This window comes from Populus trichocarpa, chromosome 16, assembly GCF_000002775.5.
Source record: "Populus trichocarpa isolate Nisqually-1 chromosome 16, P.trichocarpa_v4.1, whole genome shotgun sequence".
In the NCBI taxonomy this organism is placed as follows: domain Eukaryota; kingdom Viridiplantae; phylum Streptophyta; class Magnoliopsida; order Malpighiales; family Salicaceae; genus Populus; species Populus trichocarpa.
Genome location: NC_037300.2, coordinates 14,283,802 through 14,301,742, shown reverse-complemented (window position 1 = coordinate 14,301,742; position 17,941 = coordinate 14,283,802). Strand labels below are relative to the sequence as shown.

Here is a 17,941-nt window from a genome sequence, read left to right as displayed (position 1 = left end):
CATCATCTGTCCAATCACTCCACGCCTCCCTCTTCTTTCTTCAATAACATTCTCTTTCTTTTGCTTTGAAGAGACCTCTGGCCATGGACTTCATGGAATTAACGCTTTTGCCACCATCCAATCCAATAGTGTGTTATTGACTGCCTTTTCCTTTTCCTTTATCCTTTGAAATCTCTTGAAATTGAAAATGAATACCTTTTACTTCTCTCCATGCCTTTTTTTTTTCATTATTACATGATAATATGCACTTTAAATCTTAATCAAGATTAATTATAAATAGTTAATTTTACTTTATACCAATATAAAAACCACATATTTCAAATCGTTTAAGAAAAGAACTTAATTTCAATTAATTCGTATCAATCAAGATTATATGTATATATATAAACAAGTAATCATTTTTCTAAATGATTTAATTTAATTATTAAAAAAACTTGTTAATTTACATGTTTGATAATACAATTTCTAAAACATATTGAAATTAAAAATATGTAATTTTAATATGATTATAAGAAAAATTAACTCAAGCTACAATCTTTTAATTTTAATTTTAATTTTAATTTGCATGATGGCAGTGGCTTTGAAGTGAATTCTAAAGTACCTTAAACTGAAAAAATAAATTAAATTAATTTTTTTTTATGCTTTTAAGAATTCATCATAAATAAACTTAATTCCAAGTAAAATCTAAGCAGAAACTACAAAACACTCATTGCATTGACTACATCATCATAGCATTGAATGTTCCAAACCGTACATAAATTAAACAACGTAAGAGGGGAGGAGGAGGGGGAGGAGGAGGAGCATGTTACCTAGCTAGTGTCCTATCCTGTAAAGTCCAGTGCTCAGATATCGAAATCTTTGTCGCCCGCGCAACCTCATCATCTCTGACAGATTCTGAGCTCAACTCTGACCATAACAGTAACTCGAAATTCTTTAGCAGGCCTGGCACAAAAGCAACTTTTCTTGGTAAATAAGCAGTGATGACAAGGCTATTTACGTAAACTACAACCTGTTATTCATATTCCCTCCATCATCATCATCATCTGCCTCTCGGCTCAAAGACTGCTTTAAGATTATTGTTTTGTCTGAAAGGAAAAAAAAATGGTGTCTGAGAACCTTCTTTCTTCTTCTAAGAGATCACCTACTACTCCTAACTTCTGCAACTCCTTCACTACTCGGTAATAAACCCATCTTTTTGTTTCCCTCCATCTCAACATTTTTATGTGCATATAAGGTTTGGTGGGCTGTCGCAAAATGTTTTATTATTTAGTTTTCTTCTTGAGGGTTTTGTTTACTGTTAGAAGATTTTCATTTTCTAGGTGGTAAGATTTTGGGATTATAATATAAAGATCTGTTTTTTTTGTCCTCTGTGTGTGTGTGTTTATGCTTAGGCTTGGATATGGAGATCTGCAAGTTGTCTTGTTTGTGCATTTTTATTAGTGTTAATCTTTGTTTTTAACTAGCTAGAGTAGGTATTAATTATTCTAAACCATGGATTTTTTTTTAAAAAAGAAATTAATAACTTAATCAGTTTTTTATACTTAATTAACCAAAGATTCCCAGTGTCCTTGTTTTATTTGATTAGTACAGTCCTAATTGCGCATGAGTGCTATAGTATGTAGATTGTTTTTGGAGAGAATGGTTTGATCATCTTTTGCAATTTTAGCTCTTTAGTTCTAAAACTCATAAGCCATTTCGAAAAAGGACTGAGGAAAAGGAAAAGAATCCCAAATCTCAAATTATTTTGTGCTCCTGGACTTTCTTTAGGGGCTAGCAGTGCCCATGATTTGAATTCTTCAGAATCCTTGATCTTCAGCATCGTAATAGATGTCTGTTCTTCCATACAGTATCTTTTCAGATGTTGCAGGAGACATTACAATTGTTGTGGATGGGGAGTCTTTTCTACTGCATAAGGTAAGGTTTTTGCTTTGGAAATTCGTGTTCTACATTTGAATGATTTCAATTTCAGCTCTGTGTGATGAGTTTGGGGTTCTTGTTTGCTGCAGTTTCCCCTTGTGTCTCGAAGTGGAAAGATACGGAAAATGGTTGCAGATGCAAAGGACTCAAATATTTCGAAATTGGAGCTCTGCAACTTACCCGGTGGGCCCCATACATTTGAACTTGCCATGAAATTCTGTTATGGCATGAACTTTGAGATCACAACTGCAAATGTTGCCCATCTGCGCTGCGCTGCTGAATACCTGGAAATGACTGAAGACTACCGGGAAGAAAACCTCATTGCCCGCACGGAGACTTATCTGAATGAATTTGTGGTGCACAGTCTTGAAAGGTCTGTCGAAGTCCTTGCTACTTGTGAGCTGCTACCTCCCATAGCAGAGGAAGTGGGAATTCCAAACAGATGTATAGAGGCCATTGCCATCAATGCTTGCAAGGAGCAGTTGGTGTCAGGCCTGTCCCATTTAGATTGCAATAGTGAATCCACAGAACTTAAGAGTAGCTGTCTAGAGTGGTGGGTCGAGGATCTCTCGGTGCTAAGGATTGATTATTACCAAAGAGTTATCTGTGCCATGCGAAGTGTAGGAGTCCGGCTAGATAGCATTGTTGCCTCTTTAATGCATTATGCCCAGATATCATTAAAGGGTATTGGAAAATCTCAGATTTGGAATCCAGCGAGGATGAAATCAAGTCCTAACATGGAGGAAAATGATCAGAGTATAATTGTAGAAACTCTTGTAAGTCTAATGCCAACAGATAAGAGCTCTTCCATTCCATTGAATTTTCTGTTCGGGATGTTAAGGATGGCCATCATGTTGGATGCTGCTATTGCATGTAGGCTTGAGCTTGAAAGACGAATAGCTTTTAGGTTGGAAATGGTTTCACTTGATGATCTTCTTATACCATCTGTCCGGAGTGGGGATTCATTATTTGATGTCGATACTGTCCATCGGATACTAGTAAATTTTCTGCAGCGTGTTGAAGAAGAAGAAAATGAAGATTGTGGGTATGAATCTGAAGGCATTGGATCTCCTGGCCATGGTTCGTTATTGAAAGTTGGAAGGCTTATCGATTCATATCTCGCAGAAACTGCTCCTGATCCATATTTGAGTTTGCAGAAATTCACTGCCATGATTGAGATACTCCCTGATTATGCTCGAGTGATTGATGATGGGCTTTATCGAGCAATTGACATATATTTGAAGGTATTTTTTCCAGTTCCCGTGATCCAAAGCTTTAGAATTTCATTAAAACTCACCCAATGCGCTTCTTAATCATGCCAACATCTACTGTCTGAGCATTCAGAATAGTTTCAATCCCAAGTATTCAGCTCTGTGGATTTTTTAATACAGGATTTGAGGAAAGTTCCATATGATTAATTGGACTTAATGCATTGAAATTCATCTTGGTTAAGGCTTCTTTAGGATTTCAATAAGATGCTCTCATTTCATTAATCTTGTTTATTATGGACAGCTTCAAATATATTTGAATTCTTCTTAATATCTCAAATGGCATCTCAACCAAAAGTTTTTTTTTTTTATATTTGTTCGTGGGGGTCGGGGGAGGAAGGTATTTCACTTGCTCTCTGTTTATCTGTTGTAAATCACATGTGCTCTTCATTTTTCTATCTAGGCTCATCCATTGCTATCTGAGCATGAATGTAAGAAGCTTTGCAAGTTGATAGACTGCCAAAAGCTATCACAAGAAGCGTGCAATCATGCTGCACAGAATGATCGTCTTCCAGTGCAGATGACAGTTCAAGTTCTCTACTCTGAGCAGCTACGTTTAAAGAATGCCTTGTCTGGAAGCTCAGGAGACGGGTTCCTATCACAGAGAATCAGCAGTGGCATACCCAGCGCAGCGATGTCGCCTCGAGATAATTATGCTTCTTTGCGGAGGGAAAACCGAGAACTAAAGCTTGAGATATCAAGAATGCGGGTGAGACTGAGTGAGTTGGAGAAGGAGCAGATGTACATGAAACAAGGGATGATTGACAAGTCAGGAAATGGAAAAACTTTCTTCACCTCACTATCGAAGGGAATCGGAAGGATTGGCATTTTTAGCGGCCCAGGAGGAGGGAGGCACCAAAAATCTGGTAGAAAGCCTCGCGGGCCAGAGGGGAAAACTGGCAGGAGTCGCCGGCATTCCATGTCCTAGCTTCCGTGTATTTTGCAGTCTGTATTTTCAAGGAATCACAATGGTTCTTGATGTATATGAATTCACGATTTTGGAGAAAATATTAAATTTTATTCCATCTGATACTTCATTTGCACAGCTCGACATCACGAACTGATATTATGCACCAGAGAGCACCTAGGATTGAGATCGTATTTTCATGATATGAATTGGTTTGGTGACAGGTTCTGCAATGAAGTTATTTTGTCGCAAAACACTTCCATTACAGATTATGAAGCATGCATGCAAAGCCTTCAAACCACATGAAGCACATTATTGAATGACATCTCCACGTATGAAATAAATAAGAGATACTACCATATTCACTCTTTCGGCAAACCCAAATAATCAAAAAGTAATGACAATGTGATGCCCTATCTCAAAGGGAGAAGTTCGATGGAAATGAAACTTGAAAAGTTTGCTGAGCTTATTAAATCATGGAAGCAGAAGGTCCGGGAGCTGAAATGCTTTACATCTACAAAGAAGATCATGCTGCCTTGTTGTCACAGCAAATTTCAAATCCCGATCATCATGCTCCTAATTTTCCAAGAAGCTGCTTTCGGATCTGCAGAGAGACAAACAAATGGTTGAAATTAGTCTAAGGTTTATCACTTCCAGAGCTAGAAACAGAAAGCTACTTTCCACTTCCAATTCAGTCATTCTGAAACTTTTCTGGTAGAAGTGATATTACAAGCAACAAACCAAGTGAAAAAAACAAAAACAAAAACAAAAAATTGTAAAGGGAAGTCACAAACAGCAGAGCGAATGCTAACCACATCGGTGACTAAATTTCGAATATACAGCTACCTGCAGTGCAGCACGTGATTTTACGAAATGCAAGCATGACAGGATGATTTGTGCAGTTTAGGACAGACCTTTTGTTGAGTTGGTAAGCGAAAACGTACCTCTGGCAGTTTCTTTCCGAAGGCAACATCCAATCTTGCATCCAAAGTGTTCTCAAAAACTATCTTCCCATCTTTTGAGGCCATTACCACTCCGCCGGAACTTTGAGAGCAATTGACAAAGGAAGCATAAACAATGTAAAAGGCATGACATTGACATGTGTTCAAGAAGAAAACAACATTCTCAGCTTGAGAAGCTTTTGCGGGAAAAATCAGAGATTATTACCAAAAAGGATCGTGAGAGTCCGAAGATTTCGGAGGTGGCGGAAGGTATACAGTGGTATCAATGGTAACATCAGGAGCATGTACTTTGGTTTTCTCTGCATATAAGCGGCTTGCATCCTCCAGAACCGACTCGACAATCTTACGGTCAACCTCTCTGCATCGGAGCAGAACTGCTGGCTCCTTCAGTCGGATTAAACTCTACAGATCACGTTGAACAAAAGTATCAAGTCAGTAGACAATATGTTTCATATAATAATATCATTCCTCGTAAGACATCGATACGAGGACTTGTCGAATTACCTGAACAATCAAATCCTTGAGAAGCTTCTTGTATTCCTTCTTGTTGTTCGAAACACGCAGAAGTTGCTTGCTAGCAGATTCTTTCATGGAATTCACAATATCATCCTGTGCTTGAAGAACTTTTATACGCGACGCATTCAGCTGCATCGAGTACTCGCTACATAGCAAAGATCAGACAACATTTCATTAACAATCCGAACAACAGAAATTCAAGATTTCTGGTAAAAAAAAGAAAACAAGATATGGTAATAGAACTGACATCTTCCTCCGTATATCAACTTGCTTAGTCTTCCGTTCGAATTCTTGTCTGATCCTTTTCTTTTCAGCTTCCAGGATTTGCAGCTTCTCGATGTTAAATTCCTGACAACGTACATTTTTTTAAAAAAAGGGTAAGATCATGAACAGTAATAATACAACATCGTGTTAATCAAACAAAATTAATGAAACCTCCTCGGCGGAGACAGAAATCTCGTTGGCCTTCTCCTCCGCCTCTTGACGGATGAATCTGGCCATTTGCTGTATCTGCCTTGACACATCTGCATCGTTCATCTTTCCTTCTTGTTCTTGTCCTCAAATTCAAATATCTGGGGATTTCTTTCCAAATGCTGCAGCTGCAGAAAATTAATAAAGAATTTTGTATGGGAAAAAAAAAAAGAGGAAAAAGGGGTTCCTCCGTTTTTTCTGCGAAACTTCGTTGATTAAATCCAAAGATTTCTATCTTTAGCGAATCTGTAACGGTAACACGTGCCCTTTGTACTTTGCGCCAAAAACTGAATGTTTTAAACGTCGCCGTTTTGATGTTAAATTGATCCGTATTACTACTCTCCTGCATCCTTAACATGTTTGATGAAATGCCACAGAGAACTCGTCCATCCAACTACCAGCTCTCTCTATCTTCTGACCACCAAGGAGGCAGCAGCAGAGCTAAAAATGGGTTTTTACAGGTAAACCTCATTCACTTCCAAAATCAATATAGTCATGTGAAAATGTGATTTACTCTCCCATGATTAAGTTTTTTGGTATGACCATTTCATGGATATGCTAATGCTTGTTTAAATACTGCTCAAAGAGTAATAATAATAAGTTCATTTGTAGTAAGCTTCAGCCATTTATTCGACTGAATTATGATTTATTTCATTGGCAACACGATAATAACGTTACAATTCTTGTCTTATGATCATTTCGAGACACAAAAGATGAAGTAGTGTTCCACACTGGATTTCAGGGAACAAAATACATTGGATTTGGTAGCTTGAATGTCCGGTTTCCTAAACATTCTCCCTGAAGATCACTCCATTGATCACCCACATTCCCCCATATTCTGTACCCTTCCTTTTCTAATTGCCTTCTTATTTCTGACTTGTATGCCACTGCGCTTTGTCCTATGAATTCTGCTGTCCTGTTGGAGATTGAGAGAACAAGAAGATTACAAATCCAGGGTTTATCATAAGCCATTTAAACAGTAATAATAATGCTGACATGCACATCTGTTAGCCCATCCAATCCTGCCTACATGGAATTTCAAAAAATTCCATCCACAGCTGGCAATCCACACAGCTGGCAATCCACACAACTTGTCTTAGCTTGGAAAGGCAATTTTGTATTAGGTGGTGAGCCTAGTTTCCCTGTCAATTTGGTTAGGCTTGTAAAGGGTTCTTGTCTTCTTGATTCTAGATTGAGCTAAGGGATTGTGCCTTTTGCCTAGCCTATGATTCTGATGGAACAGGAGTGCTTTCTGGCGATGATGTTGACTCGTATGGCATCCGAAAATATGCATAGTTGGGATGGCATTAACTTCAACATATCAACTACGAAGTCAATACTACAAATAAGAGGAACCAAGCAGTGATCAGTCATTTTTTCAAAATACCTAATCATTGGAGTGTGCCATGAAAGCCTGTCACTGTCAGGTATTCTTCCATGTGATTTCTATTTGAGTAATCATTTTGAAGGAGAATATATGCTATATGTTATTATTTCAAATCCAAGGAAAATTACCCTCTCAGATGATTAATCAATTGGCTTACTGAAGATTGATTCCTCAAGTAGAGTTTTGTGGCCTGAAAAGGTACTCTGGCCACCATGAAATGTTTGGTTGTACCATCTTACCTCAAGATTATTCTCTCGTAGCCGATGAAACCCTGAATATGCAGATTATCAATTGTGACTTGGCCAAGAGCTTCTTTGTCTCTGCCAGTGACTAGGAATACTTTAAAACCACTTTGAACTAGGTAGTCAAACAATCCAAGAACAGCAGGAATTGCTGGACATCCTCCCTTTAATGCCCATGCCCTGAAACCAGCTGGATCGTATGGATCACACCTACAGTACAGGAAACAAACACCATTGATTAGTAAGCTTGCAGTACCAATTAATAGAGCATACATATGACAGGACCATGCACACATATACCCATATCTCTTTCCTCTGTAGTAGAAGACATTGGAGATGCAGGTGTCATCAACATCTAGGATCCAAGCGTCCATGCCATCACTAGAAGGAACTATCTCATTCACATAACTCAAGATTTGGTCCACAATCAAGTCAAGGTCCCTGTCATACTGTCCTCCAAGCATGTAAGTTTCAACGTATCGCAAGCATTGAGAAGGGACCGTGCGCCACGCACGCACATTGTTAGCCTCCACAGCCAACCTCCAGCTCAGGCAATAGGCAGCACTTTCCTGTATCACGCCGCCGCGAGAATAAGCCTCAACCCCAGTAGCCTTGGGTAAGATCGCTAGGAACGAAAATAACAACAACACCTCCCGTAATCTGTGCACCATTTCTTAAATCATAGTATGTTCTTGCTCCTACTCCAATCAGAACAAAATAAATATCAGTGAAAGAAAAAAGACCACCCCACAGATGTTACCGAGAAATAAAACGTGTCACATTAGAGTGATTTTAATTAATTAGTTTACATACTTACAAATAAAAAATAGTAAATTTTTAAAGTTGTTACTTTAGTATTTTATAGGGTTTAGAACCTTGATGTAACGTAGAGGAAAGCAAAGGCTAAGTATAAAACACAGGGAGAAGATGTGGATTGAAAGCAAAGCCATGTTCTTAGAGTAAAGGTGACCCTCAAAACTAGATTACAAAATGTTGTTTATTGAGTGGCAAAAGTTGGCTTTACACTATGTGGTTTTGGAGGAAGAACAAGGAATATCTACTGTAACAAAATCATGTTTTTGAATCTTTAAGATAGGAATATTTTTATCTAAGCATAGATATCACACCATGGTTTAAAATTATAAAGAAATTGTCAGTCTTCAAGGAGACAGGACTCCTTTTCTTTTCTTTTTCTCGGTAACTACTGTTCAATTTGAAAATTCCAATTTGAAGGTCATAAACAGAGAATAGTACTATTTATAATTGAGGTTTTCAAATTGAATGTCTTAATCAGATACGAAATATTGGATTAATTAGGAGAAAAGATTACTTGAGGAAATGTTGAAAGGGTAATATCTTATTTTTCTGGTAAAAGGTTAGATGAACCTTCCACCGAGTTTACTTGCTGAGACATTCACAAGAGGATTTGCATGTTCAGCGTGGCACATTGCCGTGGGCTGACTTATGCCTGGATGATTACAAGTCTATGATTAGTTCATATATATATATATATATATATATGCACATTTCCAAGAAGATTCTTCTTCTAGTCTTGTGCTAGGCTGGGAGTGAGAGCAAACAAAATATAGATCTGCAATATATAGATAGGGCACTAAAAATTGCTCCAAAAACAAGATAGATAGCAAGCTCACCTATGTTGTAACGTTATTATGATTGCACAAGCCATATGTGGGTGGAAACTGGGTCTAAAACTAGGAGATTAGGACTTTTTTGTGAAATGCGACTCGAAAATGAGATTGAGTCGAAGTTTGCTGGAGGGAAGGCAAAATAATTTGTTGGAGAGGGAGTCAGCAAGAGAATCTTGAGCAACAAAGAATCTAGTGCCAATTAGGATGTGGATCTCCCTGCTATATATAGAGAGAGGGAGAAAAACCTCAAGGAGAGACCTCATGTAGCAAGTGTATATGCATATCTGGGTGCGGGTGGCGTCAGAGAGCAGAAAGATCTGTAATGAGGCGGAAAAGGGCAGGGCCATTCTGACCCCTGCCGCACTAGAGTGGAAGAGGAATCAACCGCCAGGGTTTTATGGGATCATCACAGCTTCAGAGCTGAGTTATGTTTGATTACTACAAAGGTGGGATTAGAGTCAGAACCCATAAACTCAGCAAAGTGGAGGCACAGGCGTCAGTGAATCATGCCATAACGTACCCGTGTGTCGGTAGGGAGATCCCTCGCAACAATATTGCGTCAGACAGTCTTTCTAGCAGTTGAGCATGATGCCATTTCACAACAAAGGGGAGCAAAGAGAGATTGGAGAAGAAATTGATGAGTGTCTTGATTGAGTTAAGCAGTGCTTAATATTATATAATCTAGCAGCATATAATATAATTAGAGCTTTATAGTGGTCACGGAATATATGTAGGTTACGTCGCAAGAATCAATGTAAGAAATTGTTAAAGATTAATTTTCTTAGAGTTAAAAATTGATATATTTTTCATGAATGAATGCAGTACTAGAGTTAATTGAGCATGGAAAAACATGTAAAAGGAGAGTGACATGACACCTATATATAACAATACAAGGAGAGAACGCGGGTTTCATCGCAATCTCTTCTGCATTTCCAAACAAGCAAAGTGACACCTACGTAGACCTAGTTACAGTAAATAGAGAGCATTGGTAGCTTTTATTCCAAAGTGGTGACAAAATGGAAGATTATGTGAGTGAAATCTTCTTGTGATTGGGATTTTGTGTATCCAAAGAATGCACCTGCCAAGGAGGCCATTGGCTAGCACATTGAAAACTAGAAACCCTAGCTAGGAAGACATATATTTCTTACCATTAAGACTTGCATGTTACTGGTGCCATCACCCCCACCAATAGCCACACCATAAATTGCTAGCGCCTACCTAACTACTACATGTCAAATAATAAGTCTCATGGGTCGTGCCATCACCCCCACGTCCCTATACCTAGCTCTTCTTGCTTCTCTTATTTAAATATTAAGCACTAATTATAAACACTTTACACCTTGATTAATATCCAAAGCCAAAAGTCAACCATATTGCTTTTAATCATAGCTGTAAAACTAATCTAGCTTGGTGGTTAGTTTTATTATGGATTTAAATTGATCTAGGTAAAGAAGAAGAAGATAAAACTTGGCTAATCCGATTAAAAACTCAAGTGGATTAGATTACTCGGCCAACTTGAGCTTAATCAGGTTAAAATCTGACTCTTAATTAGTTGGTTTTTTTTTTATTTTTATTAAAATAATATTATTTTGATTTTTTTAAAAAAAAATTCTAAAACGTCAACTCTCTCAACTTGTAACGCGAGTCAATTCTTTTCGAGAGTTATTCAGATTCAGATATTTATATCCGATTTTAAAAATTCAAACAAGTAATGGAAGAAATAAACCTAGTTTATTATGGGTTTGAATTGATCCAAGAAAAAAAAAACATAACATTTCTTTTCCAGAGTTATTCAGATTCATATATTTATATTTTATTTATCATGCCAATCTTAAAAATTCAAACCAGTAATGGAAGAAATAAACCTGTGAATTACGAAGATAGATGAACATAAGTGTAGGATATTGTAATAACATTTAGTTTAATGATCGTGCATGATCTCAAATAATATTATTTGATAAAAGAAGATTCGAGTCTCAACATATATAAAAATAATAAAAAATTGGCCACCTTATTGGATCACTCAAAAGTCAAAACCAATTAATTATATCTTGGATCAGGATAAAAATGGATGGATGATGGAAGGGAATTGAATTTCTTTTTAGGATTGTGATAGTTTTTACTTAGAGGTAATGATTTTTTATTTTTTAAAAATTATTTTTAATATTAGTGTATCAAAACGATTCAAAAACACTAAAAAAATATTAATTTTTAATAAAATAAAAATATTTTAATTTTAAAAAAAATACGAGTTGGACCGCGTTTTCAAACAAGTCAACTAGCAGCTGGCATAAGCATAGAGTTTTGGCTACTAAGAGATAATGTAATATAATAGAAGACGGCCGGCGCATATTCAAGTCATCCAGGCACTTACATGAGTCATCAAATGACAGGCACTGCACTACCTTCCATTAATGGAGAGCCTGCAATATTGGCGAAACTTGTTTGCTTATCACAATCGTCAGACCTCTCTATATATTCTTCTAATTGGTGTGTGTGTGGGTTATTTTAATCTACCAATCATTCATATATATTAATTTATAGAATTTTGTATATGATATAGTTTTTTCCTCTCTATTTCTGTATTTCCTAGATGTTTCCGGTCTCTTCTATTTTTTATCTCGAGATATCATGCAGTTTGACCGATTGTCGAGATGGAGGCAATTAACCTGATGGAAGCAGTGCAGAAAGGGTGTTTGGACCAAGAATGTTATCATCGACCTTTTTTTGTTTTGAGAAGTCATGCTGATGCACCAGTTAAATAGCCTCCAAATCAAAACATGGAAAGAATTATTTTATTACCCTAGCTAGAAATCAGTTTGTGTCAGGATAATGTTCTTAGGGCCAGCCGACCAAACGGTGCAGTGCACTGGGCTGTGCCACCCTAACTTCGCCGGACCAGGCAAGCCGGCGACATGCAGCTCAACATGAACGCGAAGCTAGGCTAAGCGGGAGCTCAAAATATACTGGTCCTGATCAACAGTACTATAACTGGGGTTTTCTAAATCAACTTACCTGCACGGTGAAAGATGAATCTACTAATGGTAGCATGAACATGAGGGGGAAACAAAGAAAAAGAGACAGTGGAAAGTGGAAACTTGTACCTGAGGTAAACGAAGAATGAATAGCTGCCCTACTCAAGAGGATGAGGACTGGAAGTAATTAGGCTGCTGAATTCGTGACCAAAATCAATGAAAGATGATAAGCATCATTAATTCATCATGGCACTAAACATTGGGATATATACATATATGACAATGACTTCTGTCAAATAGATTAAAAATGAAACTAGCTCGGTATTATAGAAATGTTTTGGAGCATAACCTCTCGCTGCAGATCATTCTCTATGGTTCATGTACAAATTTATCATCAAAATGAAGCCTAAATGCTTGCATTTAGTCTGCTCTCTCACATTCATGCATGCCTGTGGTTGTGGTGCTGATGTCTTTGTTGTACTCACATGAAGGGATTACTTATGCTGGCATGGGGCTGTAATGGGAGATGTTGAGGCATCCATTGTGTAAATGGATTTCCCTGGAAACAGTGACATGAGGGCGAAACATTGGATCAAATTAAGAGATGTGACAAACTGATTTCACAAACAAGTTAGAAAAACATGTTAGCACAAATTAAGCGAATGGCCAGTCTGCTAGCTTCGTGTTGCTAACCAGTTTCAAATTACACTTTTAGATTGCGTTTGGTCAGTGTCTTGTTAAGATTTTGAGTTTTGAACAACTAATTAACTTTAAATTTGTTTTTTTACCTTTTTCAAGTAAGAGTTCCTTCCAAAATAATGTCATAACTGATAATTTAGTAGTGTGATGCATATAGTCCCATAATCTAATAAGATTTTCAGAAAAGTGAAGGGTGGATAGAGATGAAAGAACGGCGTGGGATTATTCTGTTGCTGACAATCTCCCTTTCGCATAGAACAGCTGCTATAAATAGTATGGTCAATGACCATTAATACTAAGCAGATAAAACAAGGAGAGGAACATCATAGCATAGCATGGATCAACTCAAGTGTGTCTTCTATGATATAGAATAATATAAATCATATCTTGAAATTTTATTTAACAGCTTAAGCTATTGGGTTGAGATGGTTCTTTGACATGGTATTAGAGCCTTGATGACTAAGCGGTCACGAGTTCGAATTTCATCATCCTCATTTATTTAATAAAAATTAAACACACGGTAATGTGGGCCTGTACAAGTTTCAAGCAAAGGGCTTTCAGATCTTCTTCCTATTTCTAGGAGCTTCTAGGTCAGGGAAAAATGACAAGTTTTGTATGAAAAGAAGAGGTTTTAGGACCTTACCTAACAGTTTAAATTTTTAAGTTGAATTGGTTCCTTGATACTCTAAAATTTCTCTAAGCACTTTACTGGGACTCTTCGATCAACCGACTTGAAAGAGTATTATCATTCCCACTCAAGTGTTTGGAGGGGCTCCTGGTGTCATTTGATGTTAATAATTCATTGGTGAGAAGCTCGGCAAATTAACAATGGTGTAAGCAATTCTGTCATCAGATTCCACTGTTTCCTTCCTATTTTGTTTTCCTAGCTAAGCTAGCTTGTAGATATAACTAAAATAATGAATCAGTTGCATGCAATTGTGGTACCAGTGGTTTCTGTTGTCTTTTCTTTGACTCGAGGTGTTATTAAACTCAAACCAGCCTAGCAAGTCAATTCAATGACATCTTAATCCAAGACCCGACTTATATTGAATTTCAAATTAAACTAGGTGAAAATTAATAATTAAATCAAACCCAATTTAACTTTAAAGTTGCCAAATTTATGATTTTTAAAATTTGTCATTCAAACACTTGGTAGTATCCTTTTAAAGTTGGTAAACCTCGTCAATGCTGTGTACAAGAAAGCAACCATAATAAATGGGGTAGCTGATGGAAAGATTACCAGGAGGTTGGATGATCCTGACAGCAAAGTGGTGTCGTCTTCTGTGACAGCAGCAGCTTTGGAATCCAAGGAAAGGTGTCAATATTGAATCCAACTAGTACTTGAACTTTCACGTTGAAGAATAAGCATGGAACATGGATACAAGTAAACTCCTGAAATAAGTTCTGATAATTACTACTCCAGGTGACTCAGAATAACTAGTAGAGAGTTATTGTATGCTGGCTTCATAGATATCAACTAGACCCAGCATGAAAAGATCTAACTGCATGGGTTCACTACAGGCGAATTTTCAAAGATCCAAAACACCAAGCAGTCGAGGTGCTCATAAAATCCCAAACATACACATGCAAATAGTTAGGATCGCTAAGAACGTTCTCCCTAAACCGACCCGTTATCATTTCATGGATGACAGCAGACAGAAAACTGCAGAAATGTCATTAATGGTAACATGATTCGGCAATTTAACAAATATTGGGAGGGATCTTGGAATACAATTCAAAACAATGTTTCCAACTCTTCCTTTTCCTGTCAAACTCCATAATTAAGTAAGAATGTTTCGATAACTTCAAATTATAGCAAGAACATTTCCCCAAGTGGCTCTGATTGCTCCGTAGATCAATCACGTTCACTGATAGCAGTTAAATGTTCATCAATTTCCTCAGTGGACAGCACTCTAAAAACACAGTCACCTGTTCTCACAACTCCCACCTGCCGAAAATCAAACACTGACCGTGAGAAACCATTTTACTTCTATATTTAAATCTATTAAAACAGCATTTTCATGCCCATGCTGTAATGGTAAGCATGTTTAGCAGACACTGCAAATATTCCAAATTCTAGTGGAAACATAACAGAAGGAAAGCCACCTTAACAGAAGTGGAAATACCAGAGTTCAATCATAGGACATGTGTCAGAGAAGACAAATTACACTGAAGTTTCTTTCTTTTTCTTTTTAATATCTGCCCTTGCAGTATATTTAATACCAGTATCCTTTTGTTTTCGGTCATTTAATATTAGTGGTCTAGTATCACTAACTGCAGAATGTATAAAAGGGAGACATCCAACCTCTATCTCAGTAGCCTTGAAATCCTCTTGGAGAACAGATTGCAGAGCAGAAATAGCAGTCTGCACAGTAAAACCAATATGCTATATCAGGACCTCATATAGAATGTTATGTCTGGAACAAACAGAAAACCCCTTAGAAATAATCTAAAAGCAGCTTTGCACCAATTAGTCAAACAATCAGACAAAATAGCAATCATATCTATCCCCACAATTATTTTATGTCATGCTCGGAATCCTTTCATAGCCCAGGAAATCAAATAATCCATTTCTGTAAATAAAACCATGGGAAACTCCAATAAATACCCCTGAGATTCTTTAACACTATGAGGCAAAATTAAAAGTACTTGATAGCTACTGCATATTTTATGGCCCAAAAAATCATAAGCATACTAAAGTATCTCCAAAATGAGAAGAAGGAAAGTAAGAGGACTTAATAGTTGACAAGCAAAGGGCATATTTCTCTTGTGCAAAACAATTAGAGGCCCATGGTAATAAGTTAACAAAATAAATACAGTCCCTTCCGAGTAATAGGAAATAGACACAAGTACCTGCACAGTTTCCTCATAGGAGAGAGCAGGGTCATTTTTCATTTTCTTTTCCAGGAAATTGATAGCCTCTTGTTCTTTCAATCCAGCACTTGTAGCCTGCAACATGAGCATAAAGTTAGTTCCTCAAGCAAAATGCTCCCTTAGAATTATGTAGAATGCAAATTTAAAATAAACCACCAACATGCGATCAATAATTCCAGAGTTGCATCATACATGATTAAGTGATCATATCATAGAACCAGGTAGCTTCCTGAATGTTAATATCTACACTGTTCATCAGCTACCAAATCTAGTAAACACACCCTAGATGCAAATTAACTGGCCTAGCTAAACAACAAATAACAATAGTTGCCAGATTTAGAAATACTAGAAAAACACAGGAGATCACCAAAAAAAGGCAAATGCCATTGTCATGTGAAATTCAAAATCATACACAAATTATCAGATATTCTCTTCTGAGGACATAGCTTGAGCATGTCTTCAGAGAAATATTTACCTCAACTTATTCAAGTTTTGTTGGTTATATGATCACAGGATTCACAGGTGCACCCATTACACAATAGACAAACAGCACATTCTGCATAAAGCATCGATAATGTAACGCATTTTGATGAAAAGAACAAATTTGTCAAATACCTTGTGACCATAAAAGTGGCCAGCTGGATCACACTTGTAAAGCTGAGGCCCGTTCTCTTCATCAATACCCAAAATCATAGCAACTTCACAGAAAAGATGCAGTAAATATTTCAAAATAAAAAAAGAATAAGACCACCAGCAGCAATTAGCAGGTGTAAATGTCCACGACACACACTGAGATACGTGTTATGAAGGTGCTGCATGTAGAAGTAATAACAATCTTAGCTACAAAAGCAAAAATAAAAACAAGAACCCCTACCTACTCCAAGAGGTCTCATATATGCATGCTGTGTATAAACTTGCGATTTGTCTGCTATCCTATATATACAAAACGTAAACATCATCATTAGCTTATATAAGGCTATAGTAGCGGTAAAGCAAAAAAAAAATACATGCCGCTATCGATAGATAATTTAGAAAAATTCGAGATTACAAGGATGAAAAACAAACTAGGTTAGACAAGATATCATCAGTTAAAACTCGAGAACAGGCAGTAAAAATTCGTTTATTTTTTAACAATTAACGGTAGACACAGTTAAGATGAAACCTCTACTTGCTATTAATAACCCAAACAGAAATGTATTCATCCCACATATTGAAAAACTCGAACATAATCAAACGTATCCATCTGAATGTTCTAATGTAAATTATGATGAAAATCACAAACATACCATCTGGCTAATGCATCCACAGGCATTTCATACCCATATCTAAACCTAAACTCCGCCGCTTCATTCCTTGCTTGTTGCACTAAATTCCTTGCATCAGCTACAAAAAAAAAATCAAGATATATCAATTACCTTGTGCTATAAAATTTTTGCTAACAAGAAAAGGATAAAAGCCAAAGAAGCAGACCAGTAATGCCGGTGGCCAGTAATCCAAGGAACTTGGTAATAGGGAAAAGGTGAGTAACACTAGTCTGATCCAAAAGCTTGTCCTGCTCCCACATTTCAAAAAACAATTATTAAAAAAACATACAAACCCTAGATCAAGGCAGTTGATAGAATTAAAAAGAAGAAACAGAAAAAATAGTGATTAACTCACCGGAACCTTCTTTTGAGTAACAACACATACAGAATCGCTGCCACGAACTCCAATGGAAGTGGTGGAAGCTGCCTTCACTGCCTTGAACGCATACTCTGCACCGGCAATTTCATTTTCAATTTCAATTAATAGCGAGAAAAGGAGAGGGGGAGACAGGACATTTCAGTTACAGTGATAGAGGACAGTACGTACCGACTTGAAAGAGGCGGCCTTCAGGGGAGAATATGGTGATATGCCGATCATATCCAGCTCCGCTTCCTCTGCTCATTCTCTCTCTCTGGTTTTTCTGTGTTTTGCTTCTGCAAAAAAAAAAACTAAGTTTTAATAGAGAGAGAACTGACTCGTTGAAGAAGAAACCTTGGAAGGCTATATCTGTGTTTTAAGCCCTGTATTATCTCTTATTAGTCTATTTAGT

The 17,941-nt window shown here is 37.1% G+C and overlaps 4 protein-coding genes across 5 annotated transcripts; 1 reads left to right on the top strand and 3 right to left on the bottom strand.

Annotated features, from left to right (window-relative positions):
* The first annotated feature begins 735 nt into the window (after nt 1-735).
* On the top strand, nt 736-4,217 carry LOC7482610 (BTB/POZ domain-containing protein At3g08570). Its single transcript, XM_002323648.4, has 4 exons — nt 736-1,178; nt 1,848-1,914; nt 2,007-3,161; nt 3,589-4,217. Exons 1-4 carry the CDS (start codon nt 1,102-1,104, stop codon nt 4,111-4,113), a joined length of 1,824 nt encoding a protein of 607 aa, XP_002323684.2. The 5' UTR covers nt 736-1,101; the 3' UTR covers nt 4,114-4,217.
* A 210-nt stretch (nt 4,218-4,427) lies between these two features.
* Nucleotides 4,428-6,242, bottom strand: LOC7482609 (V-type proton ATPase subunit E2). The gene is made up of 6 exons (XM_002323057.4): nt 6,006-6,242; nt 5,818-5,918; nt 5,559-5,715; nt 5,260-5,456; nt 5,037-5,136; nt 4,428-4,696 (listed from the first exon to the last, which is right to left on the bottom strand). Exons 1-6 carry the CDS (start codon nt 6,105-6,107, stop codon nt 4,661-4,663), a joined length of 693 nt encoding a protein of 230 aa, XP_002323093.1. The 5' UTR covers nt 6,108-6,242; the 3' UTR covers nt 4,428-4,660.
* Nucleotides 6,243-6,646: 404 nt separating this feature from the next.
* On the bottom strand, nt 6,647-9,981 carry LOC7482608 (acid phosphatase 1). 2 transcript variants are annotated; one of them, XM_024587771.2, is made up of 4 exons: nt 9,323-9,981; nt 7,971-8,371; nt 7,668-7,880; nt 6,647-6,957 (listed from the first exon to the last, which is right to left on the bottom strand). In XM_024587771.2, exons 2-4 carry the CDS (start codon nt 8,339-8,341, stop codon nt 6,780-6,782), a joined length of 762 nt encoding a protein of 253 aa, XP_024443539.1. In that variant the 5' UTR covers nt 8,342-8,371; nt 9,323-9,981; the 3' UTR covers nt 6,647-6,779. The 2 variants fall into 2 exon arrangements, with proteins under 2 accessions (XP_024443539.1, XP_002323092.1); XM_002323056.4 differs by having other exon boundaries at nt 7,971-8,368; nt 9,323-9,980.
* Nucleotides 9,982-14,605: 4,624 nt separating this feature from the next.
* Nucleotides 14,606-17,882, bottom strand: LOC7472490 (proteasome subunit alpha type-6). The gene is made up of 9 exons (XM_002323055.4): nt 17,719-17,882; nt 17,527-17,621; nt 17,338-17,419; nt 17,154-17,250; nt 16,742-16,800; nt 16,483-16,565; nt 15,847-15,942; nt 15,299-15,358; nt 14,606-14,941 (listed from the first exon to the last, which is right to left on the bottom strand). The coding sequence occupies exons 1-9, from the start codon at nt 17,792-17,794 to the stop codon at nt 14,849-14,851; spliced, it is 741 nt and encodes a 246-aa protein (XP_002323091.1). The 5' UTR covers nt 17,795-17,882; the 3' UTR covers nt 14,606-14,848.
* Nucleotides 17,883-17,941: the final 59 nt, after the last annotated feature.

Excerpts from the sequence above, each read along its gene's own strand:
- LOC7472490 (XM_002323055.4), bottom strand. The coding sequence starts at position 17,794 with ATGAGCAGAGGAAGCGGAGCTGGATATGATCGGCATATCACCATATTC. Across the intron at positions 15,359-15,846 it reads CCTATGAGGAAACTGTGCAG|ACTGCTATTTCTGCTCTGCA; the intron begins GTACTTGTGTCT and ends TTTACTGTGCAG. Across the intron at positions 14,942-15,298 it reads TCAAGGCTACTGAGATAGAG|GTGGGAGTTGTGAGAACAGG; the intron begins GTTGGATGTCTC and ends GATTTTCGGCAG.
- LOC7482608 (XM_024587771.2), bottom strand. The coding sequence starts at position 8,341 with ATGGTGCACAGATTACGGGAGGTGTTGTTGTTATTTTCGTTCCTAGCG. Across the intron at positions 7,881-7,970 it reads TACAGAGGAAAGAGATATGG|GTGTGATCCATACGATCCAG; the intron begins GTATATGTGTGC and ends CCTGTACTGTAG. Across the intron at positions 6,958-7,667 it reads TACGAGAGAATAATCTTGAG|GACAGCAGAATTCATAGGAC; the intron begins GTAAGATGGTAC and ends AATCTCCAACAG.
- LOC7482610 (XM_002323648.4), top strand. The coding sequence starts at position 1,102 with ATGGTGTCTGAGAACCTTCTTTCTTCTTCTAAGAGATCACCTACTACT. Across the intron at positions 1,179-1,847 it reads TGCAACTCCTTCACTACTCG|TATCTTTTCAGATGTTGCAG; the intron begins GTAATAAACCCA and ends TCTTCCATACAG. Across the intron at positions 1,915-2,006 it reads AGTCTTTTCTACTGCATAAG|TTTCCCCTTGTGTCTCGAAG; the intron begins GTAAGGTTTTTG and ends TGTTTGCTGCAG.
- LOC7482609 (XM_002323057.4), bottom strand. The coding sequence starts at position 6,107 with ATGAACGATGCAGATGTGTCAAGGCAGATACAGCAAATGGCCAGATTC. Across the intron at positions 5,137-5,259 it reads GACTCTCACGATCCTTTTTG|TTCCGGCGGAGTGGTAATGG; the intron begins GTAATAATCTCT and ends TTGCTCTCAAAG. Across the intron at positions 4,697-5,036 it reads TCGGAAAGAAACTGCCAGAG|ATCCGAAAGCAGCTTCTTGG; the intron begins GTACGTTTTCGC and ends GTCTCTCTGCAG.